At 44.8% G+C, this 24036-nt stretch overlaps 1 protein-coding gene across 2 annotated transcripts in view; it reads right to left on the bottom strand.

Annotated features, from left to right (window-relative positions):
* unc5cb (unc-5 netrin receptor Cb) overlaps positions 1-24036 on the bottom strand; it is a 171125-nt gene that overhangs the window by 61464 nt on the left and 85625 nt on the right. For both annotated transcript variants that reach the window (XM_041897796.2, XM_041897795.2), the window contains exons 2-3: positions 15345-15581; positions 4935-5078 (exon numbers count right to left, since the gene is read on the bottom strand). In XM_041897796.2, the coding sequence (XP_041753730.1) occupies positions 4935-5078; positions 15345-15581 (381 nt within the window). The remainder of the gene's footprint in view (positions 1-4934; positions 5079-15344; positions 15582-24036) is intronic.

Genomic DNA, 24036 nt, shown 5'->3' on the forward strand with positions numbered 1-24036 from the left:
GAGGGCAGAGAGAGATAGAGAGAGAGATGGCAGAGAGAGAGAGAGAGAGAGAGAGAGAGAGAGAGAGAGGGCAGAGAGAGATAGAGAGAGAGAGGGCAGAGAGAGAGAGAGAGAGGGGGCAGAGAGAGTGAGAGAGAGAGAGAGAGAGGGCAGAGAGAGAGAGAGGACAGAGATAGAGAGAGAGAGGGCAGAGAGCGATAGAGAGAGAGAGGGCAGAGAGAGAGAGAGAGATAGAGAGAGAGACAGAGAGAGAGAGAGAGGGGGGGGAAGGGGGGATAGAGAGGGAGGAAGCGAGAGAGAGAGAGAAAGAAAGATGCAGGCAAAGAGAGAGCGAGAGAGAGAGGATTTAAACCAATGCTATTAAAGAGTTGTGGTGTTGTGCAGCATACCTTCAGACTGCACACTGAAGGAGAAAGGAATGTCAAGAGAAGACTCTCCGGCTCACTCAGAAAGCCTTTGAAATGCCAATACAATAGTACAGCCATTGGCAGAGTTTGAATACATAGGAGGATGAGCATTTAACAACTCTCCAGTCATTCTCCATGTTGTAAGACTGTCCGGGAGACATTTGGAACTATTACAGAAGAAGTCTCAATTCCATTACATAAATATAACTCTGTGAGTCACTCAGTAGCAAGCCTGCTCTGGGATTTCAGGTTATAAATGTTCATTATCTCTCCAGTCCCTACAATACAGACAGTCTGTCCACCCATTTGATATTGAGTCCGAATGCCTCTTCCCAAAGCTGGACTTCAGTTGGTTTCATGATCTCCTGTCTGTTAGAGGAATATCAACAGAGAGAGAAGTCCAACTGGAATAGAAACATTTCATTGATCATCGCACTGCTCCATATCCCCTGCTGGAAGAGAAGAGCTTAACTCTGAGATGTTCTCATAACAAAATACATCACCACCAGACTTTAGCCAAAACCCTGCTGTACAACATAACAGCCATATCAGCACCAGAGACCAAATAGCCCTGAAATAGAAATACTAGGAGAATTGAAGTTCCATTTCAACCTTATGTCTGTCTTTAGGGGGATATCCATAAAAGTTTGCATTGAAAGCAATTTCCGTAAAGATCAAGTATGAAATTAATAGATTGGATAGCGCATATAATCTTGAGTGGAACGTATTCAGATGTAGCTTTGGGGAATTACGGCAGTATGCTTTCTTTATCAGAAAGAGAGAAAAAGTGTGTGAGAGAGAAATGGAGGAACAGAGAGTGAAATGAATAGCTCCTGAGCGATATTTTTGAACCATGTCTCCTTACTCTCTGTTCTCCCCCTCTCCCAGGCTCAGGCGATGTGGAGCTGGGTGCGCAGCAGGGTATAAGGCTGAGTAGACATTCCTGTGGGAGTCGCACCATTCCCTGTTACACCACAGAAATATCTATGCCTCCCCAGGCCTCCCTACAGGCCCCAGCTACCACCGCATTTGACTGCCATTACGCTAAGTGCATGGTGTTTGGCTACTTGTCATGCTAAATTACAGAAGTCTCACAGTTATGGGTTTCATTTCAACGCATTCTCTCCCTCACTTAATAAACCAATAAACCCTGATGCAGATGTAAACTTGAGGACTGGCGCCCAGGGAGAATTACCAAGGTGAAACTTAATTAGATGAATGTGAGCTTTACTAGTTTTGTGAAAAATAACAACGCCACAAACACATACAATTTCAGCTTCTAGGTTCAGTATAACGGGTTTATTTCCCTAGGTCAATTGAAGGACATTTTTTGTTGCTTTTTACCCATTTCAAAGAAACACTAGTGATCATTAAGATAGAACTATAGGCATCCCCCGACCTGTACGTCAGGTCAAAGGTAACCATGGAGAGGGAGGTGGAGTCAGATAAATCACTGGCCAATGAGAGTCCATGTCATCGTGGCAGAAGGGAAACATGGGCTGCAATAACTCACAATAACACACACCCAAACGCACAACAAATCACAGTGGGGGGAAAATAATCCCCCGGGTCCAGAGTGCACAGCCTTTAAGATGCCACTCGTCTCATAGTGTTAACATTGATCACTGTATGCCCCCCCCCACCACCACCACCCAACCACCACCTGAATTTATCAGCCCTGAGTGTTACTTAGCCCCTGATTAAACCATCTGTTTGTGGGAGGCGGACAAGGGGGGGACCTACCAGAGTTTCCATTAGTCTCCAGAGGGACCGTGGCTGTCTATGAGGTGGCCTGGGTCTGCCAGGAAGCCCAGGAGAGAGAGGAGCTACAATAATCCATTCAGGACAATCTAATAGGGGGGCAAGAGGGATCCATTCTGATAGTAGAGGAAAGGGGATCCATTCTGATTTGAGGGAAAGGTTAGCCCTGGCAGGCTGCTGATGATGGCTGATTATGTGGAGGTGGAGGCACTGGCGGACTTACCATTAGGCAGAAGAGGCAATTGCCTCAGGCCTCACATCATCAAGGGGCCTCATGAGCTGGGCATAAAACATTTTTTAAAACAATAATTTATCAGCTTGAAGCCCTCCCATGCTTCGTTCGAGGCAAAATAAAAAAATAGCCATCAAATTCTCTCTGTTTAAGCTAGAGATATCTGTTTGCATGGGCTCAATCCACCGCATCTGCTGATGGCAGAGCTACAGTGGTGTTTGTCAGACCAGGAGACATCTTGAAAATGGTTCTTCTCACGAAAACGCCTGTAGCGTCCAAACGGTTTGGCCAACAAAATTAATATGACCCCTCTATGGAAATATGATGGTGTTCTCCATTTTGCTCTACGGGTCTCGTCTGAAGGTAACCCGGTACCGGGCCAAAACATTTATAGAAGTGAATGGGGAATTTGCACGTAAAAGGTATGTATGCAGGTAATTCCTTGGTAAAAATATATGTAGGTGCACTGTTGCACCTGCGACACTAATCTAGTAAGCACTGTTGGTGCTCTGCCCAAGAAAGGCATTTGATTGGTTTGACGTGTAGCGAGGCGTCACTGATTTACATCGGGTCTCCACCCCTATTTAGCTATTTCTCTGCCATGAACTTCCCCAGGCTTATCCGTATTAGGGAAGCCTGGTTGTCAAATTGGCTAGCTTGGTAGAAACTCAGACTGGCCTCTGCCTGGGGCCTCCAAATCACTAAGTCCGCCCCTGGGTGGAGCTGAAGGTGGAAGTAGAGGTGGAGGTGGAACAGCTGATGATGTGGAGGTGGAGGTAGAGGTAGAGGTAGAGGTGGAGCAGCGGGGGAACTCTGTGGGGAGACTGCATTAGTCAGTGGCTGGCCTGGCATGGCATTCCAACACAGGTAGCCTACGGCTAAAGTAAGGTGGAAGACAGAGCTGGTAAGATGAGAGCAACTGAACTGGCCTTGGTGAAGATATGTGCAATGGGCCCAGGCTTGTGACTGTAGTAGGACTGTATAGCCAGTGTTAACTGATGAGTACTAACAGAGGTACAAGCTCAGCTCTTTCTCAGAGACCTAGTAGTGTGTCATCCTGACAGGGTCCCTGAACGGCCAATAGAGAAGTGACCCTTAGTTGAGGGCCCTCTGACACCCATCACAATGGATTTACGTATTTACTACATACAGAGGGAGGACATTGCAGCAATAAGTGTCCCCAACCTGGACTCAGGGTTAATCCTAACATAGTAAATGTAAATCTGTCTCCCTCCATTTAGTATGATATGTTACGTTTCGTATAGTATGCATTAATTTGTGTATGTCCATCACCCATTTTGTTATGAATTACAATTCGCATGATATGTTACGAATTGCAATTCGTACATTATGTTACGAATTTGCAATACGTATCATCAGTTGCGAATTTCAATTTGTTGTTGCTAATGTTAGCTAGGTAGCTAACACTACCGTTAGCTAGGTGGCTAACATTGGCTAGGCTAGTGGTTAAGGTTAGGGGTTAAGGTTGGGGTTAAGGTTAGGGTTAGGGTTAGGAGTTAGGTTAAAGGGTTAAGGTTAGGGGAAAGGTTAGTAACATGCTAAGTAGTTGCAAAGTTGCTAATTAGCTAAAATGCTAAAGTTGTCCGTGATGAGATTCGAACACGCAGCATTTGGGTTGGTAGACATTCACGTTATATGCCTACCCATCCACCTCAACCTTCCTCCTTTCGTTTTTGCCTTAATTAACCTTCTGACTTATGTAACCATACCCAAATGTAACATATCATACTAATTTGAGAGTCTTGGATTTACATTTACTATGATCCATCTAGTCTATGAGACCAGGGTGGTATCCGAGAGACCTCTGTCACTCTATTGAAAAAAAAGAAAGACTGGACACAACATAGGCTGAAGTCAGAAATGCATATGGTTCTTAACATTGAAGACCTGTGGCTCAGAGAAGATAAAGTGGAAAAAGATCTGTAAAAAGTAGTGATCACTCAACAACCGAAAGACATAAAGCTACTCAGTTTTCTCTCCCTTAGAGTTTCCACTTCCCTTCATGTTTTGATTGGCACGTCCTCTGGGTGACATTAGAATGATTTAAGCACGAGTGAAAAAATATATGTGTTGTTACTGGAAAACATGTTTATATTTGGTATACTTGCCAGTCGAAATACTAACATAAGAAAATGGCATTTGAGGACCACCAACAAATAAACGGAAACGTTGGCATAAACATGTATTTGATCCTTTCTACTTTGTGTATACAACCCTCCCGGCCTCTGTTTCTCTCAATTTATACAGAATGTGACTGGAGTCTATGGGTTGTTTTAAAGGGCCATTTGTTGTGAGAGCCCTTTCTTGACTGCCTGTCAAACTGTCTCTTGTACACATCATCAGATAAAGTATATGAGAATGTATCTGAACTCTCAGTGACTGGTGGCTTCTTTGACTGTTAAGACAAGGGATGGGGACAGGGACAGGGATGGGGACAGGAATAGGTCCCGGTATGGGGACAGGGTTGAAGGGTTACAAAAGGGGATATGGGTGAAGGGTTGAAGGGTACTCACAGGCGATGCGGACGTGGGCCTTGCGGCTCTTGGTGGTCCCTGCAGAGCTCCAGGCTACACACTGACACCAGAAGTCCTCTGGCCCAAACAGTTCCTCCACCTGCTGCCTTGTGATCTCAATACTGGCCTCTCGCACCACCAAGCCTGCGGAGGGGTGAGAGGGGGAGGGGGAGAGTGAGAGAGAGTCAGTACACAGGATCTATAAAGACGCAGAATCAACACTAGCCTTGGGTAGAGAAAGGGGACATTCAGAACACGGAGCCAAAGCCATTTGAGGGAAATTATAGCTTAATCAAGTGAAATGAATGTCGTCCTCCCTGAGCACGGGCCTTAGGGAGAGGGGAGTGTGCCAGCAGCACAATCTAAAGCTTCATTAAGGGGAAGTCAATGCTAACCTTTCACACATGGGAAAGGAAAAGACATGAAAGAAGAGGAAGACACTAATACCAGATCCAAACAGATACAGTTGTACCAATTCAAAAGCTGGCAAGACCACACACCACAACACCGCTCTTCCATTTAATATTAATACAGTTAAATTATCCATTGCATCGCATCTCAAAATCAGTCCACTGTCAAAAAGGCTGCTTCTGGAGGCTGTTTGACAATGGGTCTCCCTGTGTGCTGTGTTAGCCTGGCCCATATTGTGGTGAGGTGCAGTGGGATTGAGTTGTTGAGGTCCGGGGCTGTGCATGGGCCTGTGGGGGAGGAAGCCTAGCAGCCTGATCAGCGTCATGGCTAACACAATCCTGTTTGCTAATTCCACTGATTACTGCTCATCTGTGTGCCAGGGCCCAAACAAACAAATCAGCCCTGAAACAAACCCCTCTACCCACAGCACAGCTGCCCCTCCAGCTCAGATTACTGGGATAATGCTGTACTGTATGTTTGTGTGTGTGTCTGTGTGTCTGTGTGTGTGTGTGTGTGTGTGTGTGTGTGTGTGTGTGTGTGTGTGTGTGTGTGTGTGTGTGTGTGTGTGTGTGTGTGTGTGTGTGTATAGCTGGAAGTGCCAGGCTGCTTGACACTGAGTATTCATGGATGATTCTTTGATTTCTCAGCCCCTCATCCTTTTATCTTCTAATGTATTACTGAGAGGATTAGACAGTATGGAGGTGGAGGATCTGACAGTTCTCTGACAGGAGAAACATATCAGCACAAACATTCAATACACACAGCAATCTAATACAATGACAGTATAGACAGATAGAGAGGAGTCCTATGGCAACAGCAATGTACCATAAATAACAAACAATGCTGTAGAAACTTTAGCTAACAGAACTATTGATCCACTGTACTGGGGAGAGAGACAGAGAGGGAGAGAGAGAGAGAGAGAGAGAGAGAGAGAGAGAGAGAGAGAGAGAGAGAGAGAGAGAGAGAGAGAGAGAGAGAGAGAGTGTGAAAGAGAGTGAAAGAGAGAGAGAGTAGAGCTGTGGTGTGATAAGGTGGGGGCAGAGATGGCAGACTGAGCCAGAGAGTCCCTTTATAATCCACCATGCAAACTGGATGAGTGTTCCTCTGCCTCCTCTCCTCCCCCTCCTGCTCCCCTCCCCTCTTGCCTCACCTCATGTGCCCTCTACACCCTCTCAAACTCTCTTCTCCTAACAAACAAGTTGAGCTGAAGGTTAACAGCCAACACCACCACTCTCCACTAAATTAGGTTAGAGAGGAGTGTTAGAGAGGAGTGTAAGGTTGGGTCATGTGATAGGTAGATGGTTGGTGGGTTTTAGCCCATATGATAACTACCGTAAAACTTAAATGAAACGCAGAGCTTCAAAAAGCCACCTGTCCCTTTAAACACATTTTAAATAAACACCTGTTTCAAATAAATGCTGAGTTTAAATTAATTGTTTACGAGGTTACCATGAATTACCATGAATTGTTTACAAGGTTTAATGTTTGATTAGTTTCATTAAATAGTTCAGTAATGACTTGAAACATTATGTCAATCATCAGTTTTTATCGCCAGTAAGAAACTGCTAGCCATTGGCTGCTAACAGCCCAAGAACACCAAGGTAACCTGCCTAAATTACTACAGACCCGTAGCACTCACGTCAGTAGCCATGAAGTGCTTTGAAAGGCTGGTCATGGCTCACATCAACACCATCATCCCAGAAACCGTAGACCCACTCCAATTTACATACCGCCCCAACAGATCCACAGATGACACAATCTCTATTGCACTCCACACTGCCCTTTCCCACCTGGACAAAAGGAACATCTACATGAGAATGCTATTAATTGACTACAGCTCAGCGTTCAACCCCATAGTGCCCACAAAGCTCATCACTAAGCTAAGGACCCTGGAACTAAACACCTCCCTCTGCAACTGGATCCTGGACTTCCTGACGGACCGCCCCCAGGTGGTAAAGGTAGGCAACAACACATCTGCCACGCTGATCCTCAACACGGGGTCCCCTCAGGGGTGTGTGCTTAGTCCCCTCCTGTACTCCCTGTTCACCCATGACTGCGTGGCCAAGCACGACTCTAACACCATCATTAAGTTTGCCGACGACACAACGGTGGTAGGCCTGATCACCGACAACAATGAGACAGCCTATAGGGAGGAGGTCAGAGACCTGGCAGTGTGGTGCCAGGACAAGAACCTCTCCCTCAACGTGATCAAGACAAAGGAGATGATCGTGGACTACAGGAAAAGGAGGGCCGAGCACGCCCTAATTCGCATCGATGGGGCTGTAGTGGAGCAGGTTGAGAGCTTCAAGTTCCTTGGTGTCCACATCACCAACAAATTATCATGGTCCAAACACACCAAGACAGTCGTGAAGAGGGCTCGACAACGCCTATTCCCCCTCAGGAGACAAAAAAGATTTGGCATGGGTCCTCAGATCCTCAAAAAGTTATACAGCTGCACCATCGAGAGCATCCTGACTGGGTGCATCACCGCCTGGTATGGCAACACACTGACCGCAAGGCGCTACAGAGAGTAGTGCGTACGGCCCAGTACATCACTCGGGCCAAGCTTCCTGCCATCCAGGACCTCTATACCAGGCGTTGTCAGAGGAAGGCCCTAAAAATTGCCAAAGACTCCAGCCACCCTAGTCAACGACTGTTCTCTCTGCTTCTGCATGGCAAGCGGTACCGAAGCGCCAAGTCTAGGTCCAAAAGGCTTCTTAACAGCTTCTACCCCCATTCCATAAGACTGATGAACAGCTAATCAAATGGCTACCTGGACTATTTGCATTGACCCCCCCTCTATTATCTATGCATAGTCACTTTACCCCTACCTACATGCACATATTACCTCAATTACCTCGACTAACCTGTACCCCGCACATTGAATCGGTACCGGTACCCCCTGTATATAGCCTCGTCATTGTTATTTTATTGTTGCTCTTTTATTATTTACTTTAGTTTATTTAGTAAATATTTTTATTAACTCTTATTTTTCTTAAAACTGCATTGTTGGTTAAGGGCTTGTAAGTAAGAATTTCACGGTAAGGTCTACACCTGTTGTATTCGACAAATACAATTTGATTTGATTTGATTTGAACTGCTAGCTAACTGGCAAGCACAAAAACAGTCAACAACTTTGGGAGTACAGACCCCCAGAAATTGGCAAGTATTTTTTAGGAATAGAGGCATACTACGACAAAAGAAACGTGACACGTGTGTAAATGATAACACATTAGTGCAGGAAATTAAGAAGCCCTATTTCCCTATACACTCCCCATCCATTAATGTAAGAATCATCCTGAGCTGTGCACCTCTCTGTTTCTCAACTCTGTTTCTCCAGAGCATACAGGTAGCCTCTAAATGAGGAGGAGTAGAGAGGAGAGAGACGGGGAAAACACATGGCTGATTTCTTCAGGTTCAGGAGCTTTACACAGTCTCTTTATAGAGACACTCAGCACACTGACGTCCTACACACCAGCTTAGCACTCATACAACACTTACACTGTGGGCCGACAGGCAAGCAGAGAGAGAAGCAAGCTACTGCCATTCTGCCAACGACAGTGTGTGTGTATGCATGTTTGTGAGTCCTTGAGCCTCTCTTCAGGTGTGTGTGTGCATGCACAGGTGTGTGCCTGCATGTGTGTATATGAGTGTGTATGAGCCGTTGCGTGTGTATTTGAATGCGTGTGTATGTGCCAGTGTGTGCCTGTGTGTGTGAGTTTCTGTGTGTGTGCATGAGAGAGAGAGCTACTCTACATAGATGTAGAGAGATGGGTCAAGGGTCATGAAGTTGGGAGAATATCACACAGAGTAGCATAGTGAAAATCAATAGGGGTAACAATTAAAAGGGCCAGTATTCTCTATGGGCACAAAGTGTGCCAGAATGAGACATTTATTCTGCTCACTCAGTGTGTAAGAACCCACTGCTGCCTGCCTCTGAGGAAGGCTTTAGTCTCTACACAGCACAGGCCGCAGGCAGGATGATCAAGCTTGTCATCCATATGTTCATATTTAGACTGAGTGGGTAAGACTCAGAACAGACAAGACCCATCTCTACATCAATCACCATGTCCAGTCAAGACAATCAGGAATACCAGCACTGAATCAGAATAAACTGACTGACTGGACTCCTCTATACAGCAATCACCATGTCCAGTGAATATTGTTGTGTCTCCCGAGTGGCGCAGTGGTCTAAGTCACTGCATCGTAGTGCTAGCTGTGCCACTAGAGATCCTGGTTCGTATCCAGGCTCTGCTGTAGCCGGCCGCAACCGGGAGACCAATGGGGCGGCGCACAATTGCCCCAGCGTCGTCCAGGGTAGGGGAGGGAATGGCCGGCAGGGAGGTAGCTCAGTTGGTAGAGCATGGCGTTTGCAACGCCAGGGTTGTGGGTTCGTTTCCCACAGGGGGGCAGTATGAAAAAAAAAAAAAAAAAGAATAATGTAAGTCTTGGCATTCTCTCAACCAGCTTCATGAGGTAGTCACCTGGAATGCATTTCAATTAACAGGTGTGCCTTGTTAAAAGTTAATTTGTGGAATTTCTTTCCTTAATGCGTTTGAGCCAATCAGTTGTGTTGTGACAAGGTAGGGGTGGTATACAGAAGATAGCCCTATTTGGTAAAAAACATCAAGCGCTATGATGAAACTGGCTCTCATGAGGACCGCCACATGAAAGGAAGACCCAGAGTTACCTCTGCTGCAGAGGATAAGTTAATTAGAGTTAACTGCACCTCAGATTGCAGCCCAAATAAATGCTTCACAGAGTTCAAGTAACAGACACCAACATCAACTGTTCAGAGGAGACTGCGTGAATCAGGCCTTCATGGTCGAATTGTTGCAAAGAAACCACTACTAAAGGACACCAATAAGAAGAAGAGACTTGCTTGGGCCAAGAAACACGAGCAATGGACATTAGACCGGTGGAAATCTGTCCTTTGGTCTGATGAGTCCAAATGTGAGATTTTTGGTTCCAACCGCCGTGTCTTTGTGAGATGCAGAGTAGGTGAACGGATGATCTCCGCATGTGTGGTTCCCACCATGAAGCATGGAGGAGGAGGTGTGATGGTGTGGGGGTGCTTTGCTGGTGACACTGTCAGTGATTTATTTAGAATTCAAGGCACACTTAACCAGCATGGCTACCACGGCATTCTGCAGCGATACGCCATCCCATCTGGTTTGCGCTTAGTGGGACTATCATTTGTTTTTCAACAGGACAATGACCCAAAACACACCTCCAGGCTCTGTAAGGGCTATTTGACCAAGAAGGAGAGTGATGGAGTGCTGCATCAGATGACCTCGCCTCCACAATCACCCGATCTCAACACAATTGAGATGGTTTGGGATGAGTTGAACCGCAGAGTGAAGGAAAAGCAGCCAACATGTGCTCAGCATATGTGGGAACTCCTTCAAGACTGTTGGAAAAGCATTCCTCATGAAGCTGGTTGAGAGAATGCCAAGAGTGTGCAAAGCTGTCATCAAGGCAAAGGGTGGCTACTTTGAAGACTCTAAAATCTAAAATATATTTTGATTTGTTTAACACTTTTTTGGTTACTACATGATTCCATATGTGTTATTTCATGTTTTGATGTCTTCACTATTATTCTGTGTAGAAAATAGTAAAAATAAAGAAAAACCCTTGAATGAGTAGGTGTGTCCAAACTGTTGACTGGTAGTGTATGTTATATATCGATAACAGTCACTTATTAAATCATACGTACATATAGATTGCATTTGGATTACTGTTACAGTGCTATTTGGGTTGTTAATTGGATTCGTTCCGACATTTCAAGATTTCTTAATTTTTGATTATTTGTGTACTTTTGACATTTTACTGCATTGCTAGGGGCTAGTATCATAAGCATTTCGTTGCACCCACTATAACGTCTGCTAAACTGTGTACGCAACCAATAAACTTTGATTTGATATTATGAGAAAGAGGATAATTTACACTCATCATTATATATACGATGCTAGCTATTGATTTTCTTCTGTGAAATGCTGGGACTTCAAACAACAGGTGATATTCAAATGGGAAGTTGCTTATCTGCCTCCTTTGTGAATCATTGGGACCATTACCAAAGCAAGCTTTATGTCTCATCTTTCTAGTGACATCAGACGGGACCGAGATCGGGGGCGAGATTAAGAGTTGAGCTAGGAGATCAGATAGTGACCTCATACCCTGACATCATACGTTTACTTAGCTAGAACTATTACTCACATTTACTATGTATTGTAAAATGTGATATGGTATCATTACAGTCCTGACTACACACATGGAGGGGCTGAAATATACTTCTGGGATCATAACACACGCAAACGAACCTCTCCAACTGATACCTCTATAGTGATCAGTGATCTGATATTTCGCTACCCTGTCTCCCACACACCCTTTCACTGTCCATTACTATGATACAAAATGATTCTCCAATCTGTCCCATTAAACGATAGCTGGCATGGGACTCTGGATGGACCCATTGCAGATGATTCATTATTAATGCCATCATTAGTGCTATCTCCTTTTATTGATCCCTCACTGGCATGCAGGCTGCTGGAGCAGCAGTCACTGGGAGGGGGGGTGGGGGGGGGGTGGGGGAGCCCCCAAATTAAGAGCAGCACTCCTGTTTGATGCTACCAGACATAACTCTTAGAGGATGAATGGTGAGCTGTGTGTCTCCAGTGTGTCTTACACTGCTACTCTGCTCATACATATAATTAACTCTGGGCTCATTTGTTCAGATCAATGGCTACAGCTCATTGGAGACTAGAGCTGGAGACCAGCACGGGTCCAGCTCTCAACCTCAAGGTTTAAAAAGGCTTCTAAAGGTTGTAATTTCCAGTTTAACATTTCAGACTTGACGAAAAATGTATTTACCCCTACAAAAATATATATTAATTATAATGCACATATTAATTCACATTTCCTGTTGCTGCATGATTAAGATAGCACATCTGTAGGTAGCTACAGTTTTGATTAGATGAAATTCAAATAGAGTTTATCCTCATCTTTGGGTCCCATAAAAACCTCATTTAAAATGTTATACTATCCTAACCCCCTGAACTAAATCTATCAATCAAACTCAAATCCGAGCATGATGTAAATCATACTTGGTAAGGACAAAAAAACAACAGTATGTTTTACTCCCTGCCAGCGTTTGAGAGGCTAGATGAATGGTGCAGTTCTAGCGTGGGCGTTCCTCTAGTGAGGCAGCACTGCATGGCTTCTACAGCAGGGCCATGGTAGAGCACAGCACTAATGATGATGTTCCTCAGTCTGGATATGAAGGAGAGGCAGCAGCCCCCCTGCCCAGCAGCACCCCTGTTGCCTTTATTTCTACACTGAGATAGAGATAGAAGGGCTTTGGCTGGAGCCTGCTGTCTGACTGACAATATCAACATACCCTTCTCTCTCTCCTTCACTTGTCGCACCGTCGCTCTCTCTCCCTCTTTCCATGACTCTCTCCATCTCTCTCCATTGCTCTCCCTTTATCATCACTCTCTCCACCTCTCTCTCTCCAGCTCGATCCCTCGCTCCATCTTTTTCACTAGCAGTCTCTCTCTGTCCATCCCCCTCGCTCGCTCTCTCCTCTAATCTACTGTCATGTTGTAGAAAGAGAGAAAGAGATCATATTTCCTTCAGCAGCTCAAGTAGCTCCAGTATTGACCAGGGCTGCATGGCCAGCCTCTCCTCTATCTGGGCTCCTATTCTGTCAATCTGCGGAAATCAGAGAGGACTGGAGTGGGCTGAGAGAGAGAGGGAATGTGTGTGCACAGCCTGTGGGCTTTGGTGCAGGGAGTGCGGTGTATGTGTGTAGTTGTATGAGTGTGTGAGTGTGTGTGTAGCCTCTGGGGTTGGGTTGTGGAGCGTGGAATGTGTATGCTGTGTGGGTTGGTTTCCTTGTAGATGCTTTTAACACACAAGCTTTCTGACATGATGGCAAGGGGGCACCACTAACTGCTAACCTCTTCTTTGTCAATGCAAAACGTTTCTTCACAACAGCTCAAAATCATGTCAAGTACAGCCGCATGTCAAAATGAAAACAGTTTATTTTTCATATCTACACTGGTATATACAGTAGCTCTATGTGTGTATGCTGCTGTTTTTGAAATATGTATGTTCAACCCTGATTTCTGTTTATTTTAAAGACAGTATGCATGTGTTTGCGCATGAGAGAGGGGGAATTGAGAGTGTCTGTGTGTCTAGGTGCAGGTATGTGCTTATGTGTGTTTTCCAGTGAGTGCAGGGATGTGTGTGTCTCTGAGCCCTGGGATTAAAGAGGGTAAATGCTGTGTGATTGCTACCTGTGGCTACAGAAAGAAGTCAATTTCCCCCATTGGCAGCTGAATACAGCCAATCAGCCGATGGCTGCTGTGTGTAATGCTGTGGAGCCCAGAGGAGCAGATTTCAGTTAGAAACAGCCTCTCCACTCTGGGATTCACCATTCAACCTCTACATGAGGGAGGGCTGAGCACACACATTCACACATGCACACACAAGCACGCGCACACACACACGTGAGAGGTCATGCCCGTGTGACAGTCAGGACACACTAGTGCAAGCAGAAAGGACAGAAAGAGAGAGAGAGAGGGAGAGAGAATGGTACCTCTGCAATGGTAAGCAGAAGGTCCAGTCCTTGTGGGAGATTCTGTTGCTGTGCTCACACACACACTTGGTCTGATGTCTTGGACATGTCCTGTCCAGGGTGTGTGTATGAACCATGTATCCGGCTGCTGCTACCACATGGTTTGTGAGAGACGGGGTGGGGGTGAGGGTGTGGAGGACTTGCGTCAGACATAAGGGTTTAGCATCAAACCTGATTCGCACTGTCTCTGTGACTCTGATAATGATACTGACTGACGTACAGAGAAACAGTCAGAGAGAGAGAGAAGAAAATGGAATGAGTGGAGATAAGGACAGAGAGAGAGAGAAAGTGAGAGACAGAGAGAGAGACAGAGAGATAGAGAAGAGAGAGAGAGACAGAAGAGATAAGAGATAAGAGAGAGAGACAGAGACAGAAGAGATAAGAGAGAAGAGAGAGAGACAGAGACAGAAGAGAGAAGAGAGAGAAAGAGAGAGAGAGAGACAGAGACAGAGACAGAGAGACAGAGACAGAGACAGAGAGAGCGAGAGAGAGAGAGAGCGAGAGAGAGAGAGAAGAGAGAGAGAGAGAGGAGAGAGAAGAGAGAGAAGAGAGAGAGAAACAGAGAGAGAGACAGAGAGAGAGACAGAGAGAGAGACAGAGAGACAGAGACAGAGAGAGAGAGAGCGAGAGTGAGAGAGAGAGAGAAGAGAGAGAGAGGAGAGAGAAGAGAGAGAAGAGAGAGAGAAACAGAGAGAGAGACAGAGAGAGAGACATATAGAGAGAGAGACATAGAGAGAGAGAGAGAAGAGAGAGAGAGTGTGTGAGAGAGAGAGAGAAGAGAGAGAGAAGAGAAGAGAGAGAGACAGAGAGAGAGACTAGTGTCTGAAGGAGAACAGTATACATCCGTGTCTGTTATGTATCAGTCTCAATGATCCAGTTTCGACTCTCTCAGACAGAGCCTCAGCCTGTGCTGCAGTGTGTGTGCATGTCACAGGGCTACTATGGCTTACGGGCCTCTGTTATACAATAGTATCTCTGAGTTTAACAAGACTGTCTCTCTATGCTACAAAAATCCTGTCCTCATTATATGTGGTTGTGTCTGTGTCGGTGAGGGTGTATGTGTGTTTTCTAGGAGTGTGGTAAAGGGATTATAAGTAATAATTAATTTCCTTGATTTTCTGACAGAACTGAGTACCCGGAGGGTGTGAATTTGTTTGTGTATGTGTGTTGTCTGTTCGACCTCAACCATGTTGATATTTTCTTTATGGATAAAGGTTTGGTCCAGGTTGATTATTACCGGCTTAACCTTCCACTCCCACCCCTGGGTTGGGAACATGTTGTCCACAGGACACAAACACACACTCTAACGCACCATCAGATACACACACAAGAAACACATTCAGACTGGTAGTTTCACTGACCAGAGTTCTCATCCACCCTCTCCTCCACTGTGTGTTCTTTCTGGTGGACCCACTCGCTGTTACACTTGAAGTAGATCTGTGTGGCGGGCGTGGCCTTGCAGTACAGATTGACAGGTTTGTTCTTGACGATGTACGCCTCCTCCGGCTCCATCAGGAACACTGGAAGGGGTTCTGGGGGGTCCGAGGGGAAGGTCTCTGGGAGATCACCCAATCCCATGAAGTCATCATCATCTCTCACTGCAGAGAAAGAGAGAGGAGGGAGGGAGAGAGAGAAGTGAGAAGAAGGAGAGAGGGTGAGAGAGAGAGAAGGGAGAAGAGGGAGAGGGGTAGGGAGGGTGAGAGAGAGAGAGAGAGAGAGGTAGGGCGGGTGGAGAGAGAGAGAGAGAGAGAGAGAGAGAGAGAGAGAGAGAGAGAGAGAGAGAGAGAGAGAGAGAGAGAGAGAGAGAGAGAGAGAGAGAGAGAGAGAGAGAGAGAGAGAGAGAGAGAGAGAGAGAGAGAGAGAGAGAGAGAGAGAGAGAGAGAGAGAGAGAGAGAGGAATAAGGGAGTGGGAGGGGTGGACATAAAACAAGGCAACAGTGTGTTATTACCGTCATCTTTGCAGGGATTATTGTATCCCACTCTGCACACTGTGTCATCCCTATCATTTGATAGTCTGGAATGTTTACACAGGTGTATTTTAAAGCCCAGGAAGTTTCTGGGATTCCTCCCAGGCAGACAGGATTTAAGGACCGGCCTGGCTGGCCTAACCACATGCAGCTAATGCTGACTCTACTGCCAGGGACTGGGAAGGGAGAGCAGAGGAGAGGAGAGATAATGAGAACCAGAGTTCATGGGTTGAGAGGGAAAAGGAGGAGGAGGAGGCCAGGCTAAACGTTCTCTCACACACAGTAGATCTTATGACCACGACCCCAGGCTTTTGGCCCCGTTTAGTCCATTCCTGGGATCGTTCAGCTGCAGACAGATATAAGCTTCCCTGTTATTACACCTCTCTTTCATCCCCTACTGTCTTAAATGACACATGCAGGGGAGCACACACGTGAACGCACATACACACACACACACAGGAGAGCACACACACGCACACGCACAAGCACACACACACAAACTCCGGCCAAGTTACCAACTCTTTAAAGAGAGAGAGATGAAGCCCATTCGCCACTCCATTTATCACCTCCACAACGGTTCTATTCTTACCATTGAACTGGTCGACATCAATTATAGAGCGAGAGAGAGAACGAGAGGGAGAGAGAGAGAGAGTGTGAGAGAGAGAGAGAGTGAGATGGTGAAACAGAGAGAGAGAGATCCGGAGACAAAGAGACAGAGAGAGAGAGATGGCATAAAGGTTTATCTGCGCCATCAGTAATTCTTCACTGTCCCTCTATCTCTCTTCTCTCTCTCTCTCTCTCTGGTGTCCGGACATGCTGGAGCCTTGTTGTCTGACAGAAGCTGCCAGGTCTCCCTGACAGACGCTGCTGCAGTTGAGCAGTAAATAGTGCTTGTGTGATTTCTATCTGTCTTTTCTATCTAATGTCCTAATGTTATCTCCTCTCTCTCAGCCACAGATTGGAGCTGATCGCTCAGAAAATAAAGGCTGGAGGAGCCTTCAATCATCCATGCCCTCAATCAGAAAATGACCAGGTTAGTGGTGTGTGTGTGTGTGTGTGTGTGTGTCCAGAGCAGTGTGTCTGCTTTTCATCACCATAGGCACTAAATCACTCCTCTCTCTCCTCAGCTCCTGATCTAGTGCTAATTGAGTAGTAGCAGTTAACTCTGAGTTACCTCTACCCCTAGCTGTGACCTCTTTTCCTCACAGGTGTGTGTGGATGGATTGAGTACTCAGTACGACAGGCAGGAGAGGAGAGCTGTGCTGAGTGTGCTAAGTGTGGGTTCATTCATTTCCATATTTATTTTAATGGCTTATAACTACACACACTTTCCTACCCAAGGGCAGTCACTATTTTCCACCCTACTACAATAGCCTATTGTATTAGACCTTGTGGAGGTAGCTAACAGTGCACCAGGGCCATAGCCCACTCTACACCCAGGCCCAGGGACCCTGACACAGAAACAGTGGAAGAAAAGACAGGAAACTCATTAAAGACTGTGTTAGCCTCCTTTCACACTTTATTCCCACTATCTCTCCATCTCCTTTGTTCCCTCGACCCCCCCCACTGTGTCTGACTGTGGGGCTGAGAGATCAGAAACAAGCATGAAAGAATTCAGAATGTTGTTACACACACACACACACACACACACACACACACACACACACAAACTCTCAGATTCAACAACTTCCAGAGCACAATAAATAATAAATATAAGGGAATGAAAACAGCCGTCCAGTGCAAAAAGAAACCACATGACAAAATGAAAGACCCTGACTCTTACCCAATCTGCCGGGCCCTCGCACTCTAGTCAATAGAATACAGAGCAACAACAAGCTCAGAGTAACAGCACCATCTTCTCCATCTCTCTCTCCTTCCCCCTCTCTATCCATGTTTCTATCTCTCCCTCTCTCTTCTTCTCCCTTACTGCTCCAATGCACCAACAGCGTACAGTGTAAGTAAGTTGTCCTCACACTCAAGTCTATAACGTTGCAGCATAGCTATATCATTACAATGGGCTAAATTTGTTTTAGTTATATAGTGCTAGCCTAGCATTGTGCTTGGTGGGAGTTGGGGAGTGAGGGGGCCAGCCCAATGCGGAGTCCCTCCCCGTCTACGGTGCCTCATTCTGGGGGAGCGTTCACATTGACACTGTCGCCTGACCCTGGTGCTTTGATGGTGATGGAGGTCCAGTGGGATGGACTGCTATCACCACGGTGATCTGAGAGCCAGACTGCACCCTGTCACACCTCCAGGCTACAGTGTTACAGCTGACACTGAGGCTCACACCCAACAGTCGCACTGGACGTGTGAAACAGGAAACACAACAGAACAAGAGGACATTCTCAGACAAAGAGAAGAATTCAACCTTGAGGAGAAAAGGAAAGAGAAAAAAACATTCAACTCCAAACAACAGCTAGCTAATCGCCTGTAACCATCATTTTGGCTGTATCTGATTATGTTGCATTTTCTAAATGACTGCATAACTTATTGGCATACTTATTGGGTTCAAAGGAATCATGCTCGGAAACTGTTGTTTTTTTGGTCTTGTTCACAATTATTACTTTTCTGTAATAATTGATTTAATAAGCCATATGTCTGAACTGTTTGATATGCAATATAGATTTTCCCAAGCTTTTCCAAAGATTTTAATCTGATATTTTAAATTGCCTCCATATTTTAGACTGTTTAAAATTTTATAAAATATCTCCTAGCAGCACTTTATTCAAATGATATTTTGTTCCATAATTGGAGAGTTTTTCTCATTTGTATTGTGCGTCTTATTACTGAATATTTCAAGACCCCAATTGAATATTACTTGAATATTTACTTTAAACTTGTACATCCCCCACAATGGAGAGTACACTGTAAGGTATCAAATTAAATATTACATGTGTTTTGGAGGACAATGAATGGATTGTGGTACAGTAATTCATAATTTTCCAGTTCATAGGCTAGGCATTATGAACATATATTTTTAGACATGAATTCCTCTTCATAGCAAAGAACAAACATGCTCAGATGATTTATAACCTTCAGAAAGTATTCATACCCCCATTTTGTTGTGTTACAGCCTGCATTCAAAATGGATTATATTTTATTTGTCACGATCGTCGACAGAAGCAGACCAAGGCGCAGCGTGATAGGCGTACATACTTTATTGAAGTGTACACACGAACCAAAACAACAAAACGATACGTGAAGTCCTAGGTAATACAACAAACCATACGGAACAAGATCCCACAATAAACTAGTGAACACAGGCTGCCTAAGTATGGTCCCCAATCAGAGACAACGAGCTACAGCTGTCTCTGATTGGGAACCACACTGGCCAACATAGAAATAAACGATCTAGAACAAAACCCATAGAAAACTAAACATAACAAGTCCACACCCTGGCTCAACATTTAAGAGTCCCCAGAGCCAGGTCGTGACATTATTTTTTTACCTATCGACAGAAAAAACCTCATAATGACAAAGTGAAAACATATTTTTTGACATTTTTGCAAATGTATTGAAAATGTAATGCAGAAATATCTAATTTACATACAGTGAGGGAAAAAAGTATTTGATCCACTGCTGATTTTGTATGTTTGCCCACTGACAAAGAAATTATTAGTCTATAATTTTAATGGTAGGTTTATTTGAACAGTGAGAGACAAAATAACAACAAACAAAACCAGAAAAACGCATGTCAAAAATGTTACAAATTGATTAGCATTTTAATGAGGGTAATAAGTATTTGACCCCCTCTCAATCAGAAAGATTTCTGGCTCCAGGTGTCTTTTATACAGGTAGCGAGCTGAGATTAGGAGCACACTCTTAAAGGGAGTGCTCCTAATCTCAGCTTGTTACCTGTATAAAAGACACTTGTCCACAGAAGCAATCAATCAATCAGATTCCAAACTCTCCACCATGGCCAAGACCAAAGAGCTCTCCAAGGATGGCAGGGACACGATTATAGACCTACACAAGGCTGGAATGGGCTACAAGACCATCGCCAAGCAGCTTGGTGAGAAGGTGACAACAGTTGGTGCGATTATTTCCAAATGGAAGAAACACAAAAGACCTGTCAATCTCCCTCGGCCTGGGGCTCCATGCAAGATCTCACCTCGTGGAGTTGCAATGATCATGAGAACGGTGAGGAATCAGCCCAGAACTACAAGGGAAGATCTTGTCAATGATCTCAAGGCAGCTGGGACCATAGTCACCAAGAAAACAATTGGTAACACACTATGCTGTGAAGGAATGAAATCCTGCAGCGCCCGCAAGGTCCCCCTGCTCAAGAAAGCACATATAAAGGCCCGTCTGAAGTTTGCCAATGCACATCTGAATGATTCAGAGGAGAACTGGGTGAAAGTGTTGTGGTCAGATGAGACCAAAATCGAGCTCTTTGGCGTCAACTCAACTCGCCGTGTTTGGAGGAGGAGGAATGCTGCCTATGACCCCAAGAACACCATCCCCACCGTCAAACATGGAGGTGGAAACTTTATGCTTTGGGGGTGTTTTTCTGCTAAGGGGACAGGACAACTTCACCGCTTCAAAGGGACGATGGACGGGGCCATGTACCGTCAAATCTTGGGTGAGAACCCCCTTCCCTCAGCCAGGGAATTGAAAATGGGTTGTGGATGGGTAGTCCAGCATGACAATGACCCAAAACACACGGCCAAGGCAACAAAGGAGTGGCTCAAGAAGAAACACATTAAGGTCCTGGAGTGGCCTAGCCAGTCTCCAGACCTTAATCCCATAGAAAATCTGTGGAGGGAGCTGAAGGTTTGAGTTGCCAAACCTTAATGACTTGGAGAAGATCTGCAAAGAGGAGTGGGACAAAATCCCTCCTGAGATGTGTGTAAACCTGGTGGCCAACTACAAGAAATGTCTGACCTCTGTGATTGCCAACAAGGGTTTTGCCACCAAGTACTAAGACATATTTTGCAGAGGGGTCAAATACTTATTTCCCTCATTAAAATGCAAATCAAATTTATAACATTTTTGACATGCGTTTTTCTGGATTTTGTTGTTGTTATTCTGTCTCTTACTGTTCAAATAAACTTACCATTAAAATTATAGACTGATCATGTCTTTGTCAATGGGCAAACATACAAAATCAGCAGAGGATCAAATACTTTTTTCCCTCACTGTAAGTATTCACATCCCTGAGTCAATACGTTACAATCACCTTTGGCAGCTATTACAGCTCTTTTAACACTTCTTCTAGCTCTGTCAAGTTGGTTGTTGATCATTGCTAGACAGACATTTCCAAGCCTGTATCTTTGTAGTGACTGGGTGTATTGATACACCATCCAAAGTGTATTTAATAACTTCACCATGCTCAAAGGGATATTCAATGTCTGCTTTTTTTATTTTATTTTTACCCATCTACCAATAGGTGCCCTTCTTTGGAGGCATTGAACAAACTTCCTGGTCTTTGTGGTTGAATCTGTGTTTGAAATTCACTGCTTGACTGAGGGACCTTACAGATAATTGTATGTATTGGGTACAGAGATGAGGTAGTCATTCAAAAATCATGTTAAACACTATTATTGCACACAGAGTCCATGCACAGAGTCCATGCAACTTGTTATGTGACTTGTTAAGCACATTTTTACTCCTGAACTTATTTAGGCTTGCCATAACAAAGGGGTTGAATACTTATTGAATCAAGACATTTCATCTTTCAATTTGTAATTAATATGTAAAAATGTCGATAAACATAATTTCACATTATGGGGAATTGTATGTAGGCCAGTGACACAAAATCTCAATTTAATCAATTTTAAATTCAGGCTGTAACACAACAAAATGTGGAAAAATACTTTCTGAAGGCACTGTAAATCTGAAGCACAGAGGAGAAATTTGTCATGGAAGTCCCTGTAAATGTCAAATATGTTCAAGATGAGAAGAAAGGTAGAACCCCCAGCAACCGCCCTCCTAGAGAGACGAGTGGCTACCACTGTCAGTACAGACACGCTGTGTGTGTCAAGTGATACAGTCAGCAGATCAAGTACAGATGACAGATGATCACACTGTGACAGGCCCACATTAAAACACAATCTGACATAAAACACACATCAGGACGCAACACACACGCGAACGTGAACACACGCACACAGATAAAAAACAGAGCTGTAGGCTACTGCCCCAGCTAACATCGTCAAATGCCTACCTTCAAACACAGGCCCGTACCAGCGCCACCTCTATACACACCTCAGCCCATTCATAACAAACACAAGGTCAGCGGCGAGACACACTTGTCCAACGTAAAGACCATGTGTCTGCAGGCCTTTATTTCAGAGAGACCTCAGTGATAGATTGATGGATAGCTCCACTGAAAACCTAATAGTCCGGCCAATAAAGACAAGTTTCCCTATGCTGCTAGATACTACATTGTGTATCATACAGATATTCAGTGGCATTTCATACCTCGCAGCAGTGAAATGTCACTGTGTGTCTGTCTGTGGGGAGTAACATAAGCAGACTTCAGTGGGTCTCTGTCACAACAGGACACACTGACTACTGCACATCAAGGGATTGCTTTGCGGAGGGAATGGTGTATTTATGCAGACAGTATCCCTCCTCTCTTAGACATACCACTTTGACATATACAAGTTGTTTAAAGATGCTTTTTTTTACTGTGCTAGGCGCCCACTGGGAAGTGACAGATAGGCCCTTTTAGGACCATCAATGAGAGAAACAACAGTGAAAAACCTTTTATGCAGGATGTATTTGTGAGGTGTCTGAATATGACTACATTTTGTTGCGACTATATGCCTGACTACTGTATTGCTCAACTAGGTGAATGTATATAATGTGTCTCTGTTGGACTGGGAATGTGTATTTGGTTCCTATGTGTCTTTCTGTGGCGTTGCCGTATATTACAGTGGCTTGCGAAAGTATTCACCCCCCTTGGCATTTTTCCTATTTTGTTGCATCACAACCTGGAATTAAAATAGATTTTTGGGGGGGTTGTAACATTTGATTTACACAACATGCCTACCACTTTGAAGATGCAAAATATTTTTTATCGTGAAACAAACAAGAAATAAGACAAAAAAACTGAAAACTTGAGCGTGCATAAATATTCACCCCCCCAAAGTCAATACTTTGTAGAGACACCTTTTGCAGCAATTACAGCTGCAAGTCTCTTGGGGTATGTCTCTATAAGCTTGGCACATCTAGCCACTGGGATTTTTGCCCATTCTTCAAGGCAAAACTGCTCCAGCTCCTTCAAGATGAATGGGTTCCGCTATTCTCAATTGGATTGAGGACTGGGCTTTGACTAGGCCATTCCAAGACATTTAAATGTTTCCCCTTAAACCACTCAAGTGTTGCTTTAGCAGTATGCTTAGTGTCATTGTCCTGCTGGAAGGTAAACCTCCATCCCAGTCTCAAATCTCTGGAAGACTGAAACAGGTTTCCCTCAAGAATTTCCCTGTATTTAGCGCCATCCATCATTCCTTCAATTCTGACCAGTTTCCCAGTCCCTGGCGATGAAAAACATCCCCACAGCATGATGCTGCCACCACCATGCTTCACTGTGGAGATAGTGTTCTCGGGGTGATGAGAGGTGTTGGGTTTGCGCCAGACATAGCGTTTTCCTTGATGGCCAAAAAGCTAAATTTTTGTCTCATCTGACCAGAGTACCTTCTTCCATATGTTTGGGGAGTCTCCCACATGCCTTTAGGTGAACACCAAATGTGTTTGCTTATTTTTTTCTGTAAGCAATGGCTTTTTTCTGGCCACTCTTCCGTAAAGCCCAGCTCTGTGGAGTGTACGGCTTAAAGTGGTCCTATGGACAGATACTACAATCTCCGCTGTGGAGCTTTGCAGCTCCTTCAGGGTTATCTTTGGTCTCTTTGTTGCCTCTCTGATTAATGCCCTCCTTGCCTGGTCCATGTGTTTTGGTGGGCGGCCATCTCTTGGCAGGTTTGTTGTGGTGCCATATTCTTTCAATTCTTTTATAATGGATTTAATGGTGCTCCGTGGGATGTTCAAAGTTTCGGATATTGTTTTATAACTCAACCCTGATCTGTACTTCTCCACAACTTTGTCCTTGACCTGTTTGGGGAGCTCCTTGGTCTTCATG

The sequence above is a fragment of the Coregonus clupeaformis genome, chromosome 15 (genome assembly GCF_020615455.1).
Source record: "Coregonus clupeaformis isolate EN_2021a chromosome 15, ASM2061545v1, whole genome shotgun sequence".
In the NCBI taxonomy this organism is placed as follows: domain Eukaryota; kingdom Metazoa; phylum Chordata; class Actinopteri; order Salmoniformes; family Salmonidae; genus Coregonus; species Coregonus clupeaformis.